The 19,125-nt window shown below is 44.0% G+C and overlaps 2 protein-coding genes across 12 annotated transcripts in view; one reads left to right on the top strand and one right to left on the bottom strand.

The window, feature by feature from the left end:
- Positions 1-8,023, bottom strand: part of NCOR1 (nuclear receptor corepressor 1) — a 55,020-nt gene extending 46,997 nt beyond the window's left edge. The window contains exon 1 of one of the 5 annotated variants that reach the window (XM_072937200.1): positions 7,883-8,023. The gene's annotated coding sequence lies outside the window, so the exon portion shown is untranslated. The other 4 variants (XM_041719985.2, XM_072937197.1, XM_072937199.1 and 1 more) reach the window with 4 other exon arrangements.
- Positions 8,024-8,162: 139 nt separating this feature from the next.
- The window catches only part of PIGL (phosphatidylinositol glycan anchor biosynthesis class L), a 53,186-nt gene continuing 42,223 nt past the window's right edge, over positions 8,163-19,125 (top strand). For 4 of the 7 annotated variants that reach the window (XM_041719990.2, XM_030288317.4, XM_032751780.3 and 1 more), the window contains exons 1-2: positions 9,623-9,840; positions 12,729-12,828. In XM_041719990.2, the coding sequence (XP_041575924.1) occupies positions 9,757-9,840; positions 12,729-12,828 (184 nt within the window). In that variant the 5' untranslated portion in view covers positions 9,623-9,756. Of the gene's footprint in view, positions 8,341-9,055; positions 9,226-9,551; positions 9,841-12,728; positions 12,829-19,125 lie in introns of those variants that run through there. The other 3 variants (XM_041719989.2, XM_072937207.1, XM_030288316.3) reach the window with 3 other exon arrangements.

Genomic DNA, 19,125 nt, shown 5'->3' with positions numbered 1-19,125 from the left:
GTGCTTCAAATGGCAGAAAACAAATCAAAATTGCAAATCAAGAGTCACACAAGCAAAACCCTTCAGAGTATTGCTGGCTTTGCAAAACAAATCTTCCCAATAGTATTTTGTTTTACCAGGTAATCATTAACCTATTCAGACACCCAAACAAAAATATCAACTTTGCATCCTGGGGATATGCCATACACCAGAAAACACTGATATGCCCATTCAAGAGAGATTGCTAAAAGTACCTCAATGGGTCAAATTCCATATAAAAAGTTATTTATTCGAATTAATGGACAGAGTACAAGGCTGAGGATCATCTCCCATCTGAAATCCCTGTGCTCAGAACATTACCAGCAGGGCTGCAAGCTCACCCTGACTTAACAGTCTAGAAAGTGCTCCCTAAAAAATCACCAAACACTTCCAGAGCACCCATCAGTCCTTCAGTCACTCCTCAGTGTCCACTCATCAGCAAAGTCAAATGACATTTGTTCAGATGGCAAAACATGATGGGATGGGAGCTACAAGATCAGTAGATAGGACAATCCTCAAAGACAGAATGTTTTCATTCAAGAACCTACCAGAAGGTTGATGCCTGAGCAGATTTAAGATAATTCTATGCTTTAAAACTGAAGGACCTGTATTCCAAATTCCAAGCTTATAGATGAGATGTACTGCAAAGTATGAAAATCTGCTGGGTATACCCTCCAAAAGATGAAAAATTCTTTGTGTGCTACAAGCAAAAATAATTGTTCAAAGGTCAAAAATAAAATTAAAGTCAACTTGAGTAATGGTCATTTAAATATGCCCCAGAGTACTGTGCTTCCCATTTCTGCAGAACACAATCATCCTCAAAGCTCAGGGCCTCTTCCACACTTTTTCTAATCTTTCTTTCATTCTTTTTTCATTCAGTTTTATGCTGCAGAATACCCAAAAGCTTGTAGTCAAAGCACAAGGGCATATGCTATTGGAATGAACAGAAACAATGAATGTATTTTCTCCAAGTTGAGAACAACTCACTGCTGAATTCTCCAAGACAATTCCACATGTGCAAATGCCTTTTCTTCTTCTGTGACAGACAGAACCATAAATTCCCAAATACACCATAAATTCTAAAGAACTTTAATCTCATTCAGTTGCACTCCCTCTACTCACAAAGTTATTGACGGAAAAATCCCTATTTCTATCCCTGCTAGAAATATAGTAAAAAAGTTACATCTGTAAGGCTGTGTTTTACTACCAACACTGAACAACGTTCTCTTCATTCATTATTATCATATAAATCAAGCAACAGGAGTATTTGAAAAATAGGTGCTAAGAAAAGCCCAAACATCTGAATTCAACCCTTTTCACATCCTGAAATTTCTGTTAATGTACAATATAATCTTATTTCTGAGCTTCCAAAACTCTGCAGTGCCTGACATATTATCCATGACACATGGTAAACTTTAATTTAGCCAATTACAGACGTGACACAAGTTAAGGAGCACTACAGCTGTCAATTCAAGATGTCACATTGACTCTGTACTAGGAAGACTTTCCCATCTACACCAAGGGAGCCAAAAAATTAAAATAGGTCTTTATACTCCATATTTTAATAGGAAAATATTCCCCATTCACAGCTGCTTGAAGTACTTCTAGTAATAGGTTTTGAAACACTAAATATTAAGTAAGTATTTAAGAGTCATTCAAAGCAATTTTTTGTGTGCTATAAGCAAAAAAAACCCAAACAACAAAAAAAACAACCAACCAAAAAAACAAAACAAAACAAAACGTTCAAAGGTCCAAAGATGAAAATTGGTCGCATCCTTACACATGTAATTGATATCCAAACTCTTGCCAAATCTCAGGATCACATTGTTATACTTTATCTTTAAATAACAGTTTCTTTCTCTCTTTCTCTCTCTCTCCTGCTACAAATACAAATAGAATTTCTGCTCTACCAAAATGGGGTTGATCAAATTCAGCTGACAAGATACTCTTCTCCTGGAAATTCTATTTTAATCCCTCCTATAATTTATGATCTCAAAGAAAAGTTGCTAATACATGATTTCAGGGCCCAGGCCATGCACAACTTTGCTGCATTATAGGGGGGGAATACAGAAAAAACTAAGATCACATCAATATCTTTGGAAGTTTCTGACAATTATCCACTTGCCTACCAAAAACAAAAATCAAAATAGAGGCATGCTGAGCACATCCACTTCCATGAAGAGACCAGATCTCCACATCCACTCAGCAGTTAGCACGTAACAGCCTGGGATACAGAGAATCCCTGAGGGAGGAAGCTTCCTCCTGGATTTTCATGGAGGAACAGCTCTTACACCCTGGCACGGAGCTTATTCAGATCTCCTTTGCCAAGGAGGGTCACAATAAAACCAAAACCAGCCAAAAGAGGTAGGAGGAAGCCCTCCCTTCAGAAATGGAAATTAAGGATGTAGACATTTCCTTGACTAAAAATACCACAGAGCAATGACTTAAAACTGAGAAGGGTACAAACATTACAGGATTTTCTTGTTTTAAAAGTATGTCATAGAAACAGAGATAGCTTATTTCCTAAAAACATTTTCCAAGGAACACCAGATTCCTGGTTGTCCCAATATGGTAAATAGCACACAGTTAATGAACATCATGAAAAAAAATCATGAGCTAAAGAACTCAAATCTCCAGAAAGACTCACATTCCCAAGAGGAGATAGCTTTTTGCTGAGGTGACACCAGCAGTTCCCAAATCCCAGACATCTTCCTCACCCCTTTTGAAGGGCCCTATCCCTGCCACAGGGTAATTCCACTGGTTCTCAAACATCAACTGGAGCATTCAGACTTCACCCTGAAAACTGCAGTGTGAAACAGAAACCAGCCCAGGCATCCTCCAGTGCAGCAGGCAGGAGATCCACGAGATGCTACACAAACCACAGTGATAAGAACTGCAAAAAAACCCCCTTAGCAACTCATCCTCACTCACAAGTGTCCAACAACCCACTGAGGTTTGCTCCAATTCACCTCTTTCCTCACATTTTATCTATGACTTAGAAACAGCCATACCTCAAACTTCATATGCATCACACACTATGCATAAAATATTCTGTCAAAACTACAATTTTTCTTCTCCTTTTTTGGACTGAAAGTGTAGACAGCTCAAGAACAGCTCCTGCACGTGGATTTACTCCTTTACTGTTAATTCACCTGCAGGTAAAACTGCTTTTGACGTCACCTATCAGCCAAGAAATTCTGTGGTCACAGTTTCCAGGATCTTCCTGTAGTTCACTGTTTATCAAAAGTGGATCTGCAGTGACAGCTTTTAAAAACAGCTTTGGTTCGGGAAAGGAAATATAACTTGACTAGTTCATACTGACTAAATCCACAAACTATGATGGATTGTAAGAAAAAACACTTATAAAGAAAGGGTCAGGGCAAACCAAGTATCAGCCTCATAATTCCCCTCAGCTGACTAAATTCAGATAAAATCAAGTCTAGATTTTAACTTGGAAGTACAGAAAGGCTAAAATAACATTTTTTTAACTGTATCTAAGAACAATGAGTTGGTCCATTCTGATACTCCACAGGAAATGCACCAGGGCCTTCTGGAAACAAAGTTTATTGCTACTATATTTATGATTACATGGAAGATACTCTATGTCACAGAAAATGCAACAATATATAAAGATATAACTCCAACTGGGACTCACAAAACAGCCTCCAAGTCACAGAAAAAGGCAGGGAATGAAAGAGATCTTGAACTATGAGTGGTATAAATAATCCTTTAGATCTTGAGTAGCAAAACCCAAAAGCAATCCAGAACTTTAAGGTTCTAGATATGTTTAAGTTCTGATCTTTGAGACCAGAGAGAAACACCAGCACCTACACAAATAAAGGCCATAATGGAACAAGTAAGTGACATTAATCATGACGGGTTCTGGATATAACATTCCAAGACAGCTAAACCATGAAGTTACAATGATTATATGGGAGAATTCCCACTTTGCAAACACTCATTCTCTGCAAATCCAGATTTTCAGATAGAATTAAAAGAGAAGCTGAAAAACATGAACCTGATGAAACAAAATACAACAGGGTTTAAACATTTTTTTGACTTGGAGTAATTCATCATTTTGCCCCAAAATACTACTAATGAGGTGAAGAGTTCAGCTGATCTGAAATCATATACCTGCCTCATTTGCTGAGCAGCACTTGAACTTGTCATGAACTTGTGTGTTCACTCTGTAACACTGACAAACAGGACAGGAATCAGTCTGTTCTGCAGCTGATTTATATTCACATTTGTTAGACATGTTCCCTGAAACGTGAACACATTTTAATCCCTTCAGGAGAGCATTTGCTCCTCCAGGCAGCCCCGGGCTGTGCCCAGGAAGCCCAGCAGAGGTTTCACTGGAGCTCTGTGCCCCACAGCCAGGGAATGCTCTGGGCTGTCTGCAGCTCCCACAGGACAAGAGCCCTCTGATATGCTGAGGACATAAAAGGGAATTACCCAAATGTCCTTTCCCAGCAGCACGAGGTACAAGCAAGTAAAGCATATTTTACATTTAACATCATCCCTTCTCGTTCATAGGTGCCCTTTTCCTCAACACCTTTGTGACTGTATTTTCATTTTCAGTTTTACCCAAAAGCAGTCACTCAACATGCACAGAATTTTTAAGTCCTGGCCAACAGTTTGTCCAGGTAATCCATCTGCGTGAAACATTAATTTCTATATTTTTTTTATTGCTGAAAGTTATGAACAATAGGATTTTTCAGAGAGGGTTGATGCATCTTTGTACCAAGAGAGTATCTTAAATTTTGCAGTAACCTTTGCAATCCTAAACAGGTGAAGCTGCTGATTTAAAAACTACACAGACCAACATCTTCCTCGAGCCTGAAGGGAAAAAGGAGGTCTGTCAAGACAGTCTGGGAGGGGCAACACCACGGGTGGTTTAGATGTAGAGCTGGGCAAGGACATGGGAATATCTCTTAGGATACTGGGAAGAAACACAGCTCCAAGGTAAGACTGAGCCCTCTGTCTCACAGCTCCCTGAGCAGAGCCCCAGCAGGCCCAGGCTGTGATTGAACAGAGGGTGGGAGAGCACTGAAGGAGCACGGAAGCGAAAGGGAACCTCAGAGAGGTTCATTACTAGAGGGAGAATCACTGAAGGAGAGAGACACTGAAATGGAAGATACATTCAGCACTGTCCTGGCTATTTGCATGATTCGGAAGTATCACAAAGTAAATATTTACAGACAGCAGTCCTGCATAGGTCAGAATTTTTATCTAGACCAGTTGCACTGGAGAGGGAGGGTACCATGTTCAGTTAATAGCCCAGAATTGAAACACTGAATCAGATTTGACTAAAGAACATAAATGACTTGAAGAGTTCAAGCCTGGCATCCAGGAAACGTTTGTTTGCATTATGAAACCACTGTCTGGTTACAGGTCTGTTCTTGAGATTGTTCTGTGCTGCACTGCACCTGCACAAGGAATAGACCCCTTCCAGCTCCAACAATTGTTAAAATCTTCAATGTAAGCCACTACACACACCAGAACTCTAAATAGTATTTTCAATCAGCCAAGAAAACCTTAATTTAAATCATTTTGTATGCTAAAAGCCATAGAGGAATAAAATATTTCACCAGAACTTCTGCAGAGAGCTTTGAAAGAGCATAAATTTCTTATTTATAAGAAATATTGTTCTCTACTACAGAAGATTTTTTTTCAGTTGCTTTCATGCATTTAACAGCAGCTGAAGCAGAGGCAGCTTCCCTTCCCTGAGAGCATCTCTCATTCATGCTACAACTGAGAAATGAAACAATTCAGAAGATGAAGCCAGAGGAGCACAAGGACTGTGGAAAGGAGCTTTAGGGTCTGTCCCTACTTCTACCACAGTTTTTGACAGAGTTTTGTAGATCCTTTTAGATCACAATGGAAAACAGGTCTGCCCTGAAAGAGCAACTAAAACGAGTGGTTGTAGGAGACAAAGCATATTCAAAACAAAACAGCAGCAGCATAATGTAGCAAAATGAATATATTCTGATTCTGTGCATGTAATTTCAACCTGGAAAGTTACTTTTAATTGATGGGTGCAATGATTAAGAAGCTAGACAGAAGCTAAAGTGGAAGCAAACACTTGTAACATCCTCTCCACATGCTAAAAACACACATTATAACTCCTAGAAAGAAGATTCCAAAACACTGTTCTTTCCCATATTTCAGCAACAAGTTTAGGTATTTTAGTGACCAACATTAAACAGTATATTCCAAACAAATCACCCTGCACATAAATCACAAAAGACCTCTCTTTCTTCAGCAGCCCATACCACATTACAAAGAAAAGCAATGTAAAGAAAAAATTAACCACGCTTTCACAAAAAAGAGTCACTGCAGTTGGCTTCTTTCCCCTGAACTTTTGAATCCCTGGGCTAAGCACGAAGCTCTTTCATCCCCCAACAAAAGACACCACATTTCAGCAAACTAGAAATCCACTTCAAATATTCCAGACTTCCTTTCCAAATGTCAAGGTTGTTTAGTTAATCTGGAATAACAACATTCTGCAGAATAAAATTCCAGTGCAAAACTGCAACAGAGCTGCACGGTCCTTGTGTGCAGTGACATAACTGTGTCCACTTCTTCAGGCACTTACACTGTGCCATCCCACTTACCACCACCAGCTTTTGTTACAACTGCTCTGGATTTTACCTCTCAAATCATCCTGCCTAGGATAAAAATCCCTATCCAAGCTCAAACAGTTCATAATTATACTGCTGTATGAAAATTAATAAAAGAATACTGCTACAAAAATCAAGACTAGACATCTTCACTGTAGTAAGTTGTCCCAGGTTACACCAATATTTAAAACCATATCTGTGAAACACGAAGAAGCAGTTTTTGGACAACAGATTGTTCACAATAAATACTTGCTTACTTGAGCCTGGTTAGCACTGACAATTCATACATCTACCTCGAATCCTGCCTAACTGCAACCAACTTAATACACACAGCTTTTCTAAGTACAGAAAAATCAGTAAGCACGAAGTTCTTTACCATCAAGTCAGAATAATTCTAGCAAAAGCCACTTCCATTGTGCCCTGCAGCAGCCCGGAGATGACAGAAGCTGGGGATGTTTACAGGTCCCATATGAATAATTCAGCGTCAGCATCAGCAGCAACTCCCCGGCACTGACAGCGGCCGCGATGCTCGCCCGACACGGAGCTGTGGCCGCAGCACATCCTCAGCAACTACCGCGCTCCTGGCCGAGCCTCCAAGGGGACGATTTTGAAGAACTGACCCTCCTTTTAATTTTTTTTTTTTTTTAACTTGCACTTCTCCTGCCCACAGCGCAAGGATGAGCACCCAGCACGGAGAAGATGCTCCGGGATTTCTGCAAAAACTTCCCAGCGAGGGCCACCCCTCGGTGCCCCGCCATCTCCTCAGCGTCAATGGGGGGAGAGCCCCGCGGGCACCGGGCACCCTCCGCCCCTGATCCGCCAGCCCCCCGCACCCCCTGCGGCTGCCCCACGGGCACCCCCGGCTCCAGCGCCCTCCCCCCGGAGACCACAGGGCTCCGTCTCCGTGAGGAGGGAGGAGGACGGGATGGCCGGGCCCCCGCCTCTTCCCCCTCCTCCCCCTCCTCCTCCTCACAGCGGAGGCGCTCAGCCCGCTGCCCCCGCGCCGCCCCGCCGGGCTCCCCGCGCTTACCGAGGCGCGGCCCGGGCGGCGGTGCCGGCGGGTCCCGGCGGGGCTGGGCGGGCGCGGCGTCTCACCTCACCCTCAGCGCCGCCGCCGCCGCCATCTTGCCTCCCCTCCCCCGGCCCCGCGCGCTCCGCCCCCTCCCGCCAGGTCCTGCCAGATACCGAACAAGCCGCGGCGCCGCTGATCGGTACCTTTCATCGGCTACCGTGGCTCTCACCTTCCTCAGGTTGTGCCAATGTGTATTGAGGCACAGGCAGCAACAGGCCGAGAAAAATCACCGGAGAGCTGGCGGTGGGAGGGTGCGGTGCTATGCCCCTTCCAGGACCGCTGGCCGGTGCGGCGGGGAGGGGCTCCTTCCCCTCCCGCTGAGGGCCGGGGGGGGGCGCGGCCGCCATGAGGCGAACGGGGCCGGGCCCGTGAGGGGCTCCCGGGGCTGCGAGCGCCAGGGAGCCGCAGCGCCTCGCTGGCCCCCGCCGGACCGGTGTAAAGTGGTAATAACCCATAAGGAGCCCGGGCAGCGGCCGTGCCCATGAACGCGGCCTCAGGAGCCCCTCACGGGAGCATCGCCCGGAGCCCGTCCGGTCCCTCAGGGCTCTTCCCGCCCCGTCCGCGGTGCTTCCCACGCTGCCCCTGAGGTCGGGCCCGTGCCCCGGCGACGAATGACTTCCGAAAAATGTGAGAGAGGTTCAAATCTCGTTAAATGTGTGTTCATTCCTGCCCCGGAATGAGGAGTGTGTAGCTCGTTCCCTGCCTTCACAGGAGTTTCAAATCTGCACGGCGTCGTACGTGGAAATGTGTAACTCGGGATGTGCTAAAATCACAAATTAATCTCGAATCAGGGAAAGATAGAGCATTAGGCAAGGGTAGATTATTTCACGGTCACAATTTCCATTAAATGGAGAAGTCGTGCCCACATGTGCAGGATGGGTGCTCACACAATTACTGGTTCAGACTAAAAAAGCTGGGGCTCACCCTGTGGCAAGCAGGATCACTCAGAAAACACGTGTTGTACCATGGTTGTGTTATTACAGTGGTTAAAAAGTGCCACGCTATGGTGACACGGCACATCCAGGCTGATGTTGGCAGTCTCTAATCCCAACACAAACCAATGACTCTCGCTTAGAATCACTTGGAAGTTAAAGGATAAGATCTAAGAGCCAGGAAAGACCAGTGAGGCACACACCTGCTGAGGTCTGAGCTGCTCCTCAGAGCTCTTTGAAATTGTATTAACCTTTTATGCTTTAACCCACCCAGCTCCCACACTCCACCATTGCCTGTACACTTGTCTTCCATGTTGCCTGTTTGGAAAAGCAAAGTATTCCAGCCATCGTGCATCAGCCTGCCTGTTTCATGTTTATTTTAACACTTCCTCTCTCCTTCTGCTCTGCAGCTTTCTCCAGGGCTTGACTTCACTTCTAAACCATAACCAAAAGCTTCCCCCGTTTGCAGCCACACTCGGGATAGCCCACAGAACGTGCCTGAAGAGAAGCTCCTCCTGCCCTGCTTTTGAGCTTCCCTTTAACCCACGTCTCTTCCCCAGCATCCCAGCAGGGATGAAAGGTACGACAGGCTGAAAACGCGACTTTCTCACTGTTAATCACTCCTGATGTACCGGCAGGGCAATGCGGCGTTCGCCCGGGGGCACAGCCCGAGCTCAGCGCACACCCTCGGGCCCGGCCAGGGCAGGTCCCGCTCCTCACGGGCGGCCCTGGGGCAGCAGGAGCGGGACAAATCTCCCCAGAACGGCACGGCCCGGGCCCCGTTTCCGCGGCAGCGGCCGGGCGGCCCCGCCCCGAGGCGGGGACCGGGGAGGGGGGAGGGGGTGGGACCCTTTCGTGCGGCGGAACCTTCGCGCCGCGGCTGGCGTTTCCGGGCGGTGCGGCGGCGGGGGGGCTGTCGCCATGGCAGCGGGCCCGTGGTGCTGGGGCCCGCCGCCGCTGCTGCCGCTGCCGCCGGTGCTGCTGCCGGTGCTCCCGGTGCTGCTGCTGCTGCCGGTGCTGCTCGGGGGCGCGCGCCGCCTGCGCCGGGGCCGCGCGGGGTGCCGCGGGTGCGCGCGGGGCGGGCGCGCCCTGGTGCTGACGGCGCACCCCGATGACGAGGCCATGTTCTTCGCCCCCGCCCTGCTCGGCCTGCGCAGCGCCGGGGCCGCCCCCGCCGTGCTCTGCTGCTCCGCAGGTGAGCGGGGACCACCCACGCACCCACACACACCCCACACACACCCCCGGGGCACGGGAAGGCCGCCGCGATGGCTCCCCACGTGTGTGGCCCTCGCGCCGTGACGCGAGGACCTTCTACCCCTGGCTGTGGGGAAACTGAGGCACGGTGCGGCCACTTCCGCCTCCCCTCTCCTTTACAAGAGCGTGTCGTGACAGAACAGAGGGGAACGTGTTCAAACTGAAAGTTGCGACTGAGGCACTTTCAGCATGGCGATGTCAGTGGCCTGTCAAAGGTGCACGGCCTTTTGGCATCTCCCTATAATTCGGTTGTCTTGCAGAAGACTTGTTTGGATGGTCCAGTTTAAATGTCGCGATACATTCACTGCAACACACCTAAAATAGCCCTTGCGTTGCAATCCGATCATGGAACAATAGCCCGGAAGGGAATGCGGGGCCGCGCTGTCCATCAGTGCTGGCCTGGAGGCAGCATCGATGTGTCTTCATTTGCTGCAGACAAATGTTTGTTCTCCAGGATGTCCGGGGAGGTGCCTCAGCCTGTGGGGTCTGTGTCGGTGCTGCTTTAGCTTGCCCTCAAATCACTTTTTCCTGAGTCATTGGTGTAATTTAAGCTTGTTTGTTTATTTTTTCATGCCTGACAGGAACATGGAAATCAGAGTATGCCTTTGTAACAGCCTCTTACATATTTTAGGACTGTTATCTGCCTCTTCTGCTTTATGTTCTCCAGACTAAACAGTCTGATTACTTGCAGTCTTCCCTCATAGATCATGTTTTCTAAACCTCTAATCATTCTCATCACTCTCTCTTGGACTCTTCCTTTGGTTCATGTAATTTTTGGAAGGGCAGTGATGACGAACTAGAAGCAGCACTGCTGCAGGGGCTGAATAGAGTGGAGAGATTCTTAAAGGCTCCACTGTTTGCCTGGAACAAGAACTTTTCACAGCACATGACACTTTTGTGTTTTTCTTGTGATCTGCTGAAGATTGTTCTGTAGAACTGACACCTGAGCAGTTATTCCATTGTTCAGGTTTCTGTGCATAAGAAACAACCTCGTTTGAATTGATCTCTCAGACCATATTGCAGTACCAGAATTCTTACACTGAGAGCTGCTTAGCTTTGGGAAAGAGCCCCCTGTGCCTTTGGCACATTTCTGTCATTTCCAAAGCTTTCTGTCCTGCCAGACCATCCAGGTGAGAAGACAGGGATTGAACTATTGAAGTCCAGTGGTTTGGTGGCTTCGCTGGTGGCTCTGCACCTCCCATTCAATATTTAGTGCAGAGCTTTCTTTGTCTCTGCTGAGGGACAGAGTCTGTGCATCCAATTTGACTTCTCCACAGCTGTGGGGAGATTACTGAAATGCAACTCTGCCATTTCCGTTTTGGAGACTAATACACTGCTGCTGGTAGAGAACTTTCCAAAAAAGTGTTGTGTTTCTGTTTATTTTGTTGAATTTTCTTTTCTCTTTACTCCTGATTCAGTGGCATGACACATTCAGTGTGTTTGATGTTTCCTTCTAGGTACTTTCTTACTTGTAAGGAAATGTAGAGGAGAGCACCTTTATGAGCTAAGAGATTTTTATTTTAAAAGCCTCTGATTAGTCTTGTGGGTGATTCAGATGGCTCATCCTCTCATTGTCTGAGTGATTGATGATGACAAGTGAGTTGATCAAAGACACTGCAAATTGTTAACACTGAGACAAAATCATTACTTAAAAACCATTGTACTTGCAGTTTTCAGTTATCAATCAATTTGACTTAGAAATGAGTTAGAATTACAGTACTGGGAAAAAGAAATCAGTCTTTGACACGCTGAATAATCTTAGATTGAATTAATAACTCAGTCTGAATGTGCTTTGCTCTCTGTAGTAGCTGGCTCTGTAGTGAGTGCTCCATGGATGAGGTCCAGCAGCTGCAGCTACTCAGCTGGTTTTGCTCTCAACAGCTGCCCATTCCTTCTGGTGAGCACTGACATACTCCTGATGTCCTGACACATTTCTGCAGCTCTGGAGCTGTTTCTTTGAGTTCAGCAGAAGTCAGGTGTTTTGAGAGCAGTGGGAATGTTTGGATAAAGCATCACCTGCAGTCTGCTGTGACACTGCACTGCAGCAAAAGCTGTTACCTTCCAGCACTGTGTTGGTAATGGCCTGGTAAAAATCAGTCTGAAGTGAACCCTCTTGTACTCATTCAGTCATTCCAGACAAGCTGCACTCTTCAGTTCATTCTGCTGGAGCTGGAACTTGCAACCAGGGTTCATCCCACAGTCAGTCACTGTCAGTCTCCCAAAATCATTCAGTCACAGGCTGTGGGAAGAGGCTTTTTTTTCTAGTTACTCTTTCCCTCTTTGAAAATCTTATAAAGCTTGCTAGTGATGGTTCAGATTGCAACAGTGCTCCAGAGAAATGCTACATTTAGATGACTCACACCCACAACAATAAAAATTTCTAGTGTAATTCAAGACAGCTGACTACAGACTTGAATCACACATTAATACTCAACTGTATTTTTTTTTTTTTTTCATTTTATTTCTTTAAAGTTAAAATTGAGTTGCAAGTATTGCCCTGCATAGAGCAATGTTCTGGAAGGGGCATCACAGCTCTGTCAGGGACTTTGCATGGCTGATGCCAAGAAAAAATAAGGGAATGTCAGGGCAAGATGAGAGGAAAATAATTCAGTGAAGAAGTAGCCAATGTTTTAAGATAATGAATTCCATTTCCGTGTTGTTCATCTCTGTCTTTATCTTGATTAGGTTTTCTCTCTTCTTTTGCCTCTCTAAGTTTTTGCAATCTTGCCATATCAGTCCTACGTTAATTTCTCTGTGAATGGAACAAGGAAGAAGATGCTGAACTGTTTGGACCCCTAAACTGAGTTAGGTGGTGTTTGCTGTTTTCAGGAAATTATTACAATCAAGGAGAGATTCGTAAGAAAGAGCTGGAACAGAGTTGTTGTGTCCTGGGGATTCCTGCTTCTGATGTCACAGTCATTGATCACAGGTAACTGGTTTTCATTTCCAGTAGAATTCCACTGCAGTTTTAAAGGGGGTTGAAGTTCACTTTAACATTCAGGAGAGCTGACTGTGTCATTCTAAAAAGCCTTGAGGAATCTCAAGAAAGGCAATATTAGATATTTTTGTTAATTCTTCTCATAAATCTAATTAATGCAGAAGGCAATTCTTTTGCATTATGGGGATCACAGTTCCTAGGTGAAGCTCTGTTCATGCAGCATTTAGAATGATGATAACCACACTTGCTGGGATCTGGCACCGTGTGTCTGGGCAGCATGATCACGTTTTGTTGTGTAACAACTTATTGCAGTGTTAGACAGAAATCCTCTGAATTGCCTGGGGCAGGTTTGTAGGTGGTCTTTGCAGGGTTAGTGTGGAATTCCATTATATTTACAATCTGCTTTAGTCCTGGCTAAAGACAAAAGTGAACTGCAGTACTAAAGACAGTCCACAATAACATGACAGTAAGATTCTTCAAAATTAAGCCATGCAAGTTTTGTTTTTCTAAGGTGTGGTGTTGTTTCAGCTGTGTGTAGCTGTAGAGGGTGGCAAAGCTGACACTTCTCTGTGCAGGAGCTCTCTTCTGGGAGGATGATTTAACACTTTGAATCAGTAAAACTTGGAACTAATGTTGTAAAAGCCTCTCAAAATGCCCAATCACAGCCTGTGTATAAAATCTGAATGAGACACTGATTGCTAGGAAACACGATACAAGTGGTTGTTTCACTTGTAAACAGCTATCACACAGCCCATAAAGAATATTTCTGTTTATGAAGAAATAATAGCAACATATTGATTTAAAGCCACTCCAGCTAGAACAGTCAGAGTTGAAAAAAACTCTGCCTCCAGGCAGGCCCTTTTCCCATGACCATATTTTCCCTTGAGCTAAGGCAGAAGAAACCACAGTCCAGAATATGAATCTTTTTGAGTTCTTTGCTTTTTTTAGCTCTAGGTTTCTCTCCAAGTTTTCAGCTTGTTGAGGAAAACAGCATAAAAGTTGTTTTTCCTTTGGAATGAAAAGAGATGTTTCCGTTCACTTCTCATGAGCTGGCTTTGGGTAACTGCAAGTTCTGTAGTACAAGCATATGACAATGCCCAAAACATTCTGGGGAGGAATAAGGAAAAAGCTGCTCAGCTTTGCTAAGCATAAAGTCTGCTTAATGAACCGTCTTTGACATTAAAGCCCTGAAGCCACTTGGCCTTTTATCCTCTAAAGCAATGTGAGGTTGGCTGGTGAGTGATACAAGTTCTGATGCTGCTCAGTCACCCCATACACACAGCCCAGGGGAGCTGCTTGTTGCAAGTCAGTCTTTGGAAGGTGAAGGCTATTTCAGAGAAATGTCTTGGCTGGTGCCTCTTTCTTACTTTATTTTTGTTGCACACATTTCTGAACTGATTTGTGATCTCCCCCTCTAAAGGCAGTGCCTGAAATGACAGAGCCATCCCATTTCCCAGAGCTGGGCTGGAATGTACATCATTGCTCCAAGAAACAGGTTTTGATTTGAGGTCTTTATCTCTGAGTTAGATTGCTGTGAGATAACCATCAAACCCTTTAACTTTGTTGTGCATTCAGGGAGTAAATGAAGTTAAGTTCTTGGTGAATTTTGCTCTGAGCTTGTTTACACAGCAAAGTTAAGTGTGTTTACAGTGCATTATTTACTGTGCCATAACTCACCATGTGGATGCTCTTCATGAAACACATCTGTGGATCAGGTGTTAGCAGGCTGGTAGAGGATCAGGCTTAATTTCTAGACCACACTGAATTTTTAGTGTAGTTGATTTTTAGATACTGTTTTCCAGTGGTTTAGACAAAACCATAGGACTCAGGGTTTTTGAAACTTACTCAAAGTTCTTGGATTCTCTAATGTCAATAGTTTGCCTGTCTCTATTAAGACTTATGTAATTTGCAGGTTATACAAAATTATTTGCTGGTATGGCATTATGTGGAACTTGCTAAGGTAATTCATTATTTACCACTAGATTTCAATGTAAATTCGTGCCTACAGAATCCAGCTCAGGAGGCTGTTCCTCCTTAGCATTTTAAGATCAGAGCCCTTTGGCTCTTTTGTTCCTCGCTGAACTCTTCAGAAGATAGTTGCCATCAATGTAAAGAAGGAGCACAGTGCTCTGGGAGAGCTGCTGGCCTGCTGCCCATCTCCCATTGCTTACACAAACACTGTATGCTTTACATTAGCCAAGTTGCAGCTTTGTGTTTTGGTAAGGAAAGCCCAAAGGATTGCAAGGTCTGGACCTGCTCCAGCCATTGTAGTGTGGAGCTGAGTCATGCTGCTTCCTCTTTGTGTGATCTACAAGTGAGTGAGTAGAATTTGCAAGATGTAAAAGGGGAAATAGATTTTCAAAGCCAGGTGATTGACTTGCTCTGTCATCTCTGGGCAGGCAGGTGTAACATCCACATGACATTTGGGACTGTGTGTGAACTTGTGAAGAGAAAGTTTCAATCAGCCTATTATGAAAGCTGTGCTAAACACCAAATCCTTCTTAAGCAGTGTCTTGCCTTAAACAGTGCCTCTCTCAAGGATTCCCAGAATTCCCAACAGGACCAGTTCAGTCTCTATCACACAACTGCTGTGCCTGGATCCTTCAGGAGCTGTGTTTGATGTTGCCATTGGGTTTGTTACCTCACTTAAAGACAACTCAAATCTGCACAAATATGGCCCCAAATTGTACCCACATTTCAGCTCTAGAGATCTGAGATCGCCGCACATTTCCTGCAGAAAAGTTCTTTGGTCTATGGGACATGTCCAGGAGTGAGAAGGGCAGGAATGTCTGGCCATGCACACTTGTTCCAGACTAATTTAGATTTGAGCTCTGGACTCTTCCAACTTGTAACTAGTACAGGTCAGGCACCAGGTTTGCAGAGGTGTTCTCTGAGCTGCCATGTCACTGTCACAGCTCCCACTCTACACCAACCAGCTGCACTTAGGGGAGAAAAGTTTCACAATCCACTTTTGTTACCATTCCCACACAAGGCTTAACACTTGGAGCAGCCCAGCTCAGAACCTGGGCTTGTGTTGTTCAAAGTTAATTTCTGGATTGTCACAATTATTCCTGCTGCTGAGTAAGGGAGGAGTAGCAAGAGAGTGAGTTCTGAAACTCATGTAAGATAAAAGTCACTTCATTAATTATATAAATGTTAATGTAAACTCGGTGCTTTTGGTTATTTTTATCATCTTATGTGCTTCAACAGCAGATTTTCCTGTGAGTTAAGCTTCCATTTACAGTGGGCACATCTGCCAATGCTCTGGCTGTCTATTAGTCTGAAACATTGCACGTAAAGAGGAGATGATTTCTGATCTGCCTTCTCTTTCTAAAGAGAAGCAGATAAAAGGAAGCCCAAATTATGTTTTGGGTTCATGGAAGATAAATATGAGATGTTTTACTGTGGATTCTGAAGCTTTTGTGCACAGTTGTTCTGGACAGAAAGTAAAACTGACTATTAGCATCTTTAATATGACAGAAAATATTTGGCCCAAGTTTGCACTGCAAAGAAAATAATAGCTGAGATCTGTGTAAACTGGAAAATTTTCCATTCACAGTCGGACGCTTTCGGCAAACAATGTTACATCTCTTTCCAAGTTTCCATGGAAATTGCACTCCCTTTGCTTTTTTATTATTATTACTTCACTGAAGTCCAAAAGGGCTCTGATCAGACACTGCACAGGAGAGAGGACATCTGTCCATGCCCTATCACAGGCTGTTTTTATGAGGCTGCAAAGAGGCTCAACATCTTTTTTTTTTTACATTTTTTATGTAATAATTCTGTGGTGTTGGACTAATTTTTTCCACCTATAAGATAAATAGGCTTTATTGCACTTCCTCATATTTAACTTCTAACAAACTTCCTTCCATGACCTCTCCATGACAGAGAAATGAGTCTGTAAGGTCATGAGAAAAATATATCCTTAAGTAAATAGTGTGTATGTCTGGTTGTGGTGATCACAAAGATACAAAAACATTCAGGCCCTTCAGACAACAAAATACATCACTGGAAATCTGAGGCTTTTTATTAGAGTTTAGGAGCACAATCATTAAGTCCATCCCATTGATCCAGTTTGGATTTGCTGTCCTTGGGTTTATTGATGGAGGGTGCTGAGTGCACAGAGCTGTGGGATTCTAAAAAATGTGTTCATCTTACTTATTATGTGTTTCCATCACAAAGGTGATATTATTGCCTAATATTTCTTCTTTCCTGTTCTAACGTTTCATATTTTGGGATCAGTAGTTAATAGTTTTAATTCTGCTGGAGTAATTGTGGTAATGAGTTACATTTTGTCTTCCTAAGTTCCCCGTGGTATCATGCTTTGACATTTTATTTTATTGCTAATTCTAAAAAGCTGATCTGTATGCTGATTAAAATTACTGCCATGCTTTATTCTGGAAGAGCTGCATATTTCAGGAGTGAATGATGCGATTTTCTTAATCTTCCTTACGCCAGCAATGCTATAAAGGCCTTTTTTTTTTTCCAGAATTTTCTGTAATTAAGAACTACATCTGTGGGACCAGAAATCTGACATGTAAATTGATCACATGCTCAGTGTGTATTGCAGGGAAATCAACTTATGTCCCTTGAATCAGCCAAGCACACTCAAAATCATCCTGAACACTAACAAGCTTCATCATGACAAGAAGGCACTTTGTCAGTCAGGTGGGGATCTTGATATTTATCAATCTGTAGCCAAATTTCATTTCTGTTTAGTGTAATTCTGGAAATGTAAATTCTTTTCTTTCTGAGAAGACAATAAAAAATTTGGCCACCTATTTATATTTACATTTCTAAATAGATAATTTTTTCAAAATGCTTTCCCACATGGCAGTTCCTGCTGGCATTTTAGGACCTCAGAACACTTGATAAAAAGGATTATATAAAAGTCTGCCTTCAGGCATCTGCTTTTATAAGTGTTGCTCTGTGCAGTAATTTAAAAGGAAATTCTTCTGGGGGTTGAGCTGTCTCACAGCCCTCCAGGAAAGCTGCTTTCTGAAACAAAGCCTTGCACTAAGTGAGGTTAGCTGTTTTGTCCTGAGTTAGGTATTTTTGTCAATAAGGAAATCTGCCCTTTTTTTTCCCCTGGGGCTGCCATGAGCCAGGTCCTTCCTCAGCCTTCCAGCAAAAGAAATTTCCTTGCTGTCCACCAAGGGGGAAGGGGAAAAAGATCCTTTCAGAGCCAGGAGGTCCTGGATTCCCCCAGCAGGGCAATGAGCAGTGATACCTTTGGAAACACTCAAGGATTCTCTCTCAGATGTCAACAGAGACCTGTACCAGCACATCAGTGAAGTCACAGCAGGGACTGATTGAGGGATAGAGCCTGGCCAGAGAAACCAAGGGCTGAGAATAAATGCAGGGGGAAATGAAGGAATACAGCTAGAGGACAAAATGGAAATCAAATCAAAATACTCAGCTTTGAAATTTATACTTTGAATTCTCAAGATGATTTTAGCAGAATAAAAACTATGAAATACTGATCTCAAAATATGAAAGATGAGAAGAGGGCTTCCAGCCATCCCCTGAAGCTGATGAAAGTTTGATTTGACTTAAAAACCATCAGCATTGCTAAGCTTATGGTAAGAAAAGAAATAAAGCTGTGCATAATGGCTGCATTTCAGGAGTCTGGGGCTGAAGATAGGGACATGCAGGAGAACAGGAAAATCCATTACAAGGATTTTTTTTTCTTTTGTTCATTCTTAGTTCATTCAGAACTGCATTTACTACTCTTTCATGAATGATTTTTCAAAGTCCTCCACATACATTAAAGACAGGCATCATCTTCAGAGCTAAGAAAGCTCCAAGGAGCCATCCTGGATTTGCAGATGGTTCTTGTCCCAGCTTTGATGCCTCCTGGGAACACAGATTTCCTGGCTGGGAGCCATTCTGTCACTAAAATACTTGTGTCCAAGCAGAAGGAAGTGTCTTTAGGTTTGCTGATTTCCTGTTAAAACATTTTGAGTGGACTTTCTTTGTGGTTCCAGGAAGCTATAGAAAGATAGAGTCTTTAGATTAAAGCTATTTTCAACAGTTATACCCAGGAGTCCCCTTTTAAGCACAGCAAACTACAACAACCTCTTTATTTTGCTGGTTACACATGGAACAATTCCATGTGTTTTGCCAACACTGACCCTGAGGAACTAATGGAGAATGACAGGCACTTTCCTTTGGCTTCTGAAGGTTCCTTGCTTTGCTAGCCCAGCAACATCTCTGATAGTCCCTCATATGAACCTGCAGCAGACACAGGTCTTTTTTTCAGAGAAATGCTTAACTCTTACTCTTAAA

The sequence above is a fragment of the Taeniopygia guttata genome, chromosome 19 (genome assembly GCF_048771995.1).
Source record: "Taeniopygia guttata chromosome 19, bTaeGut7.mat, whole genome shotgun sequence".
NCBI classification, from domain to species: Eukaryota; Metazoa; Chordata; class Aves; order Passeriformes; family Estrildidae; genus Taeniopygia; species Taeniopygia guttata.
The sequence above is the reverse complement of the archived record's forward strand: the minus strand, read 5'-3'. Positions and strand labels throughout refer to the sequence as shown.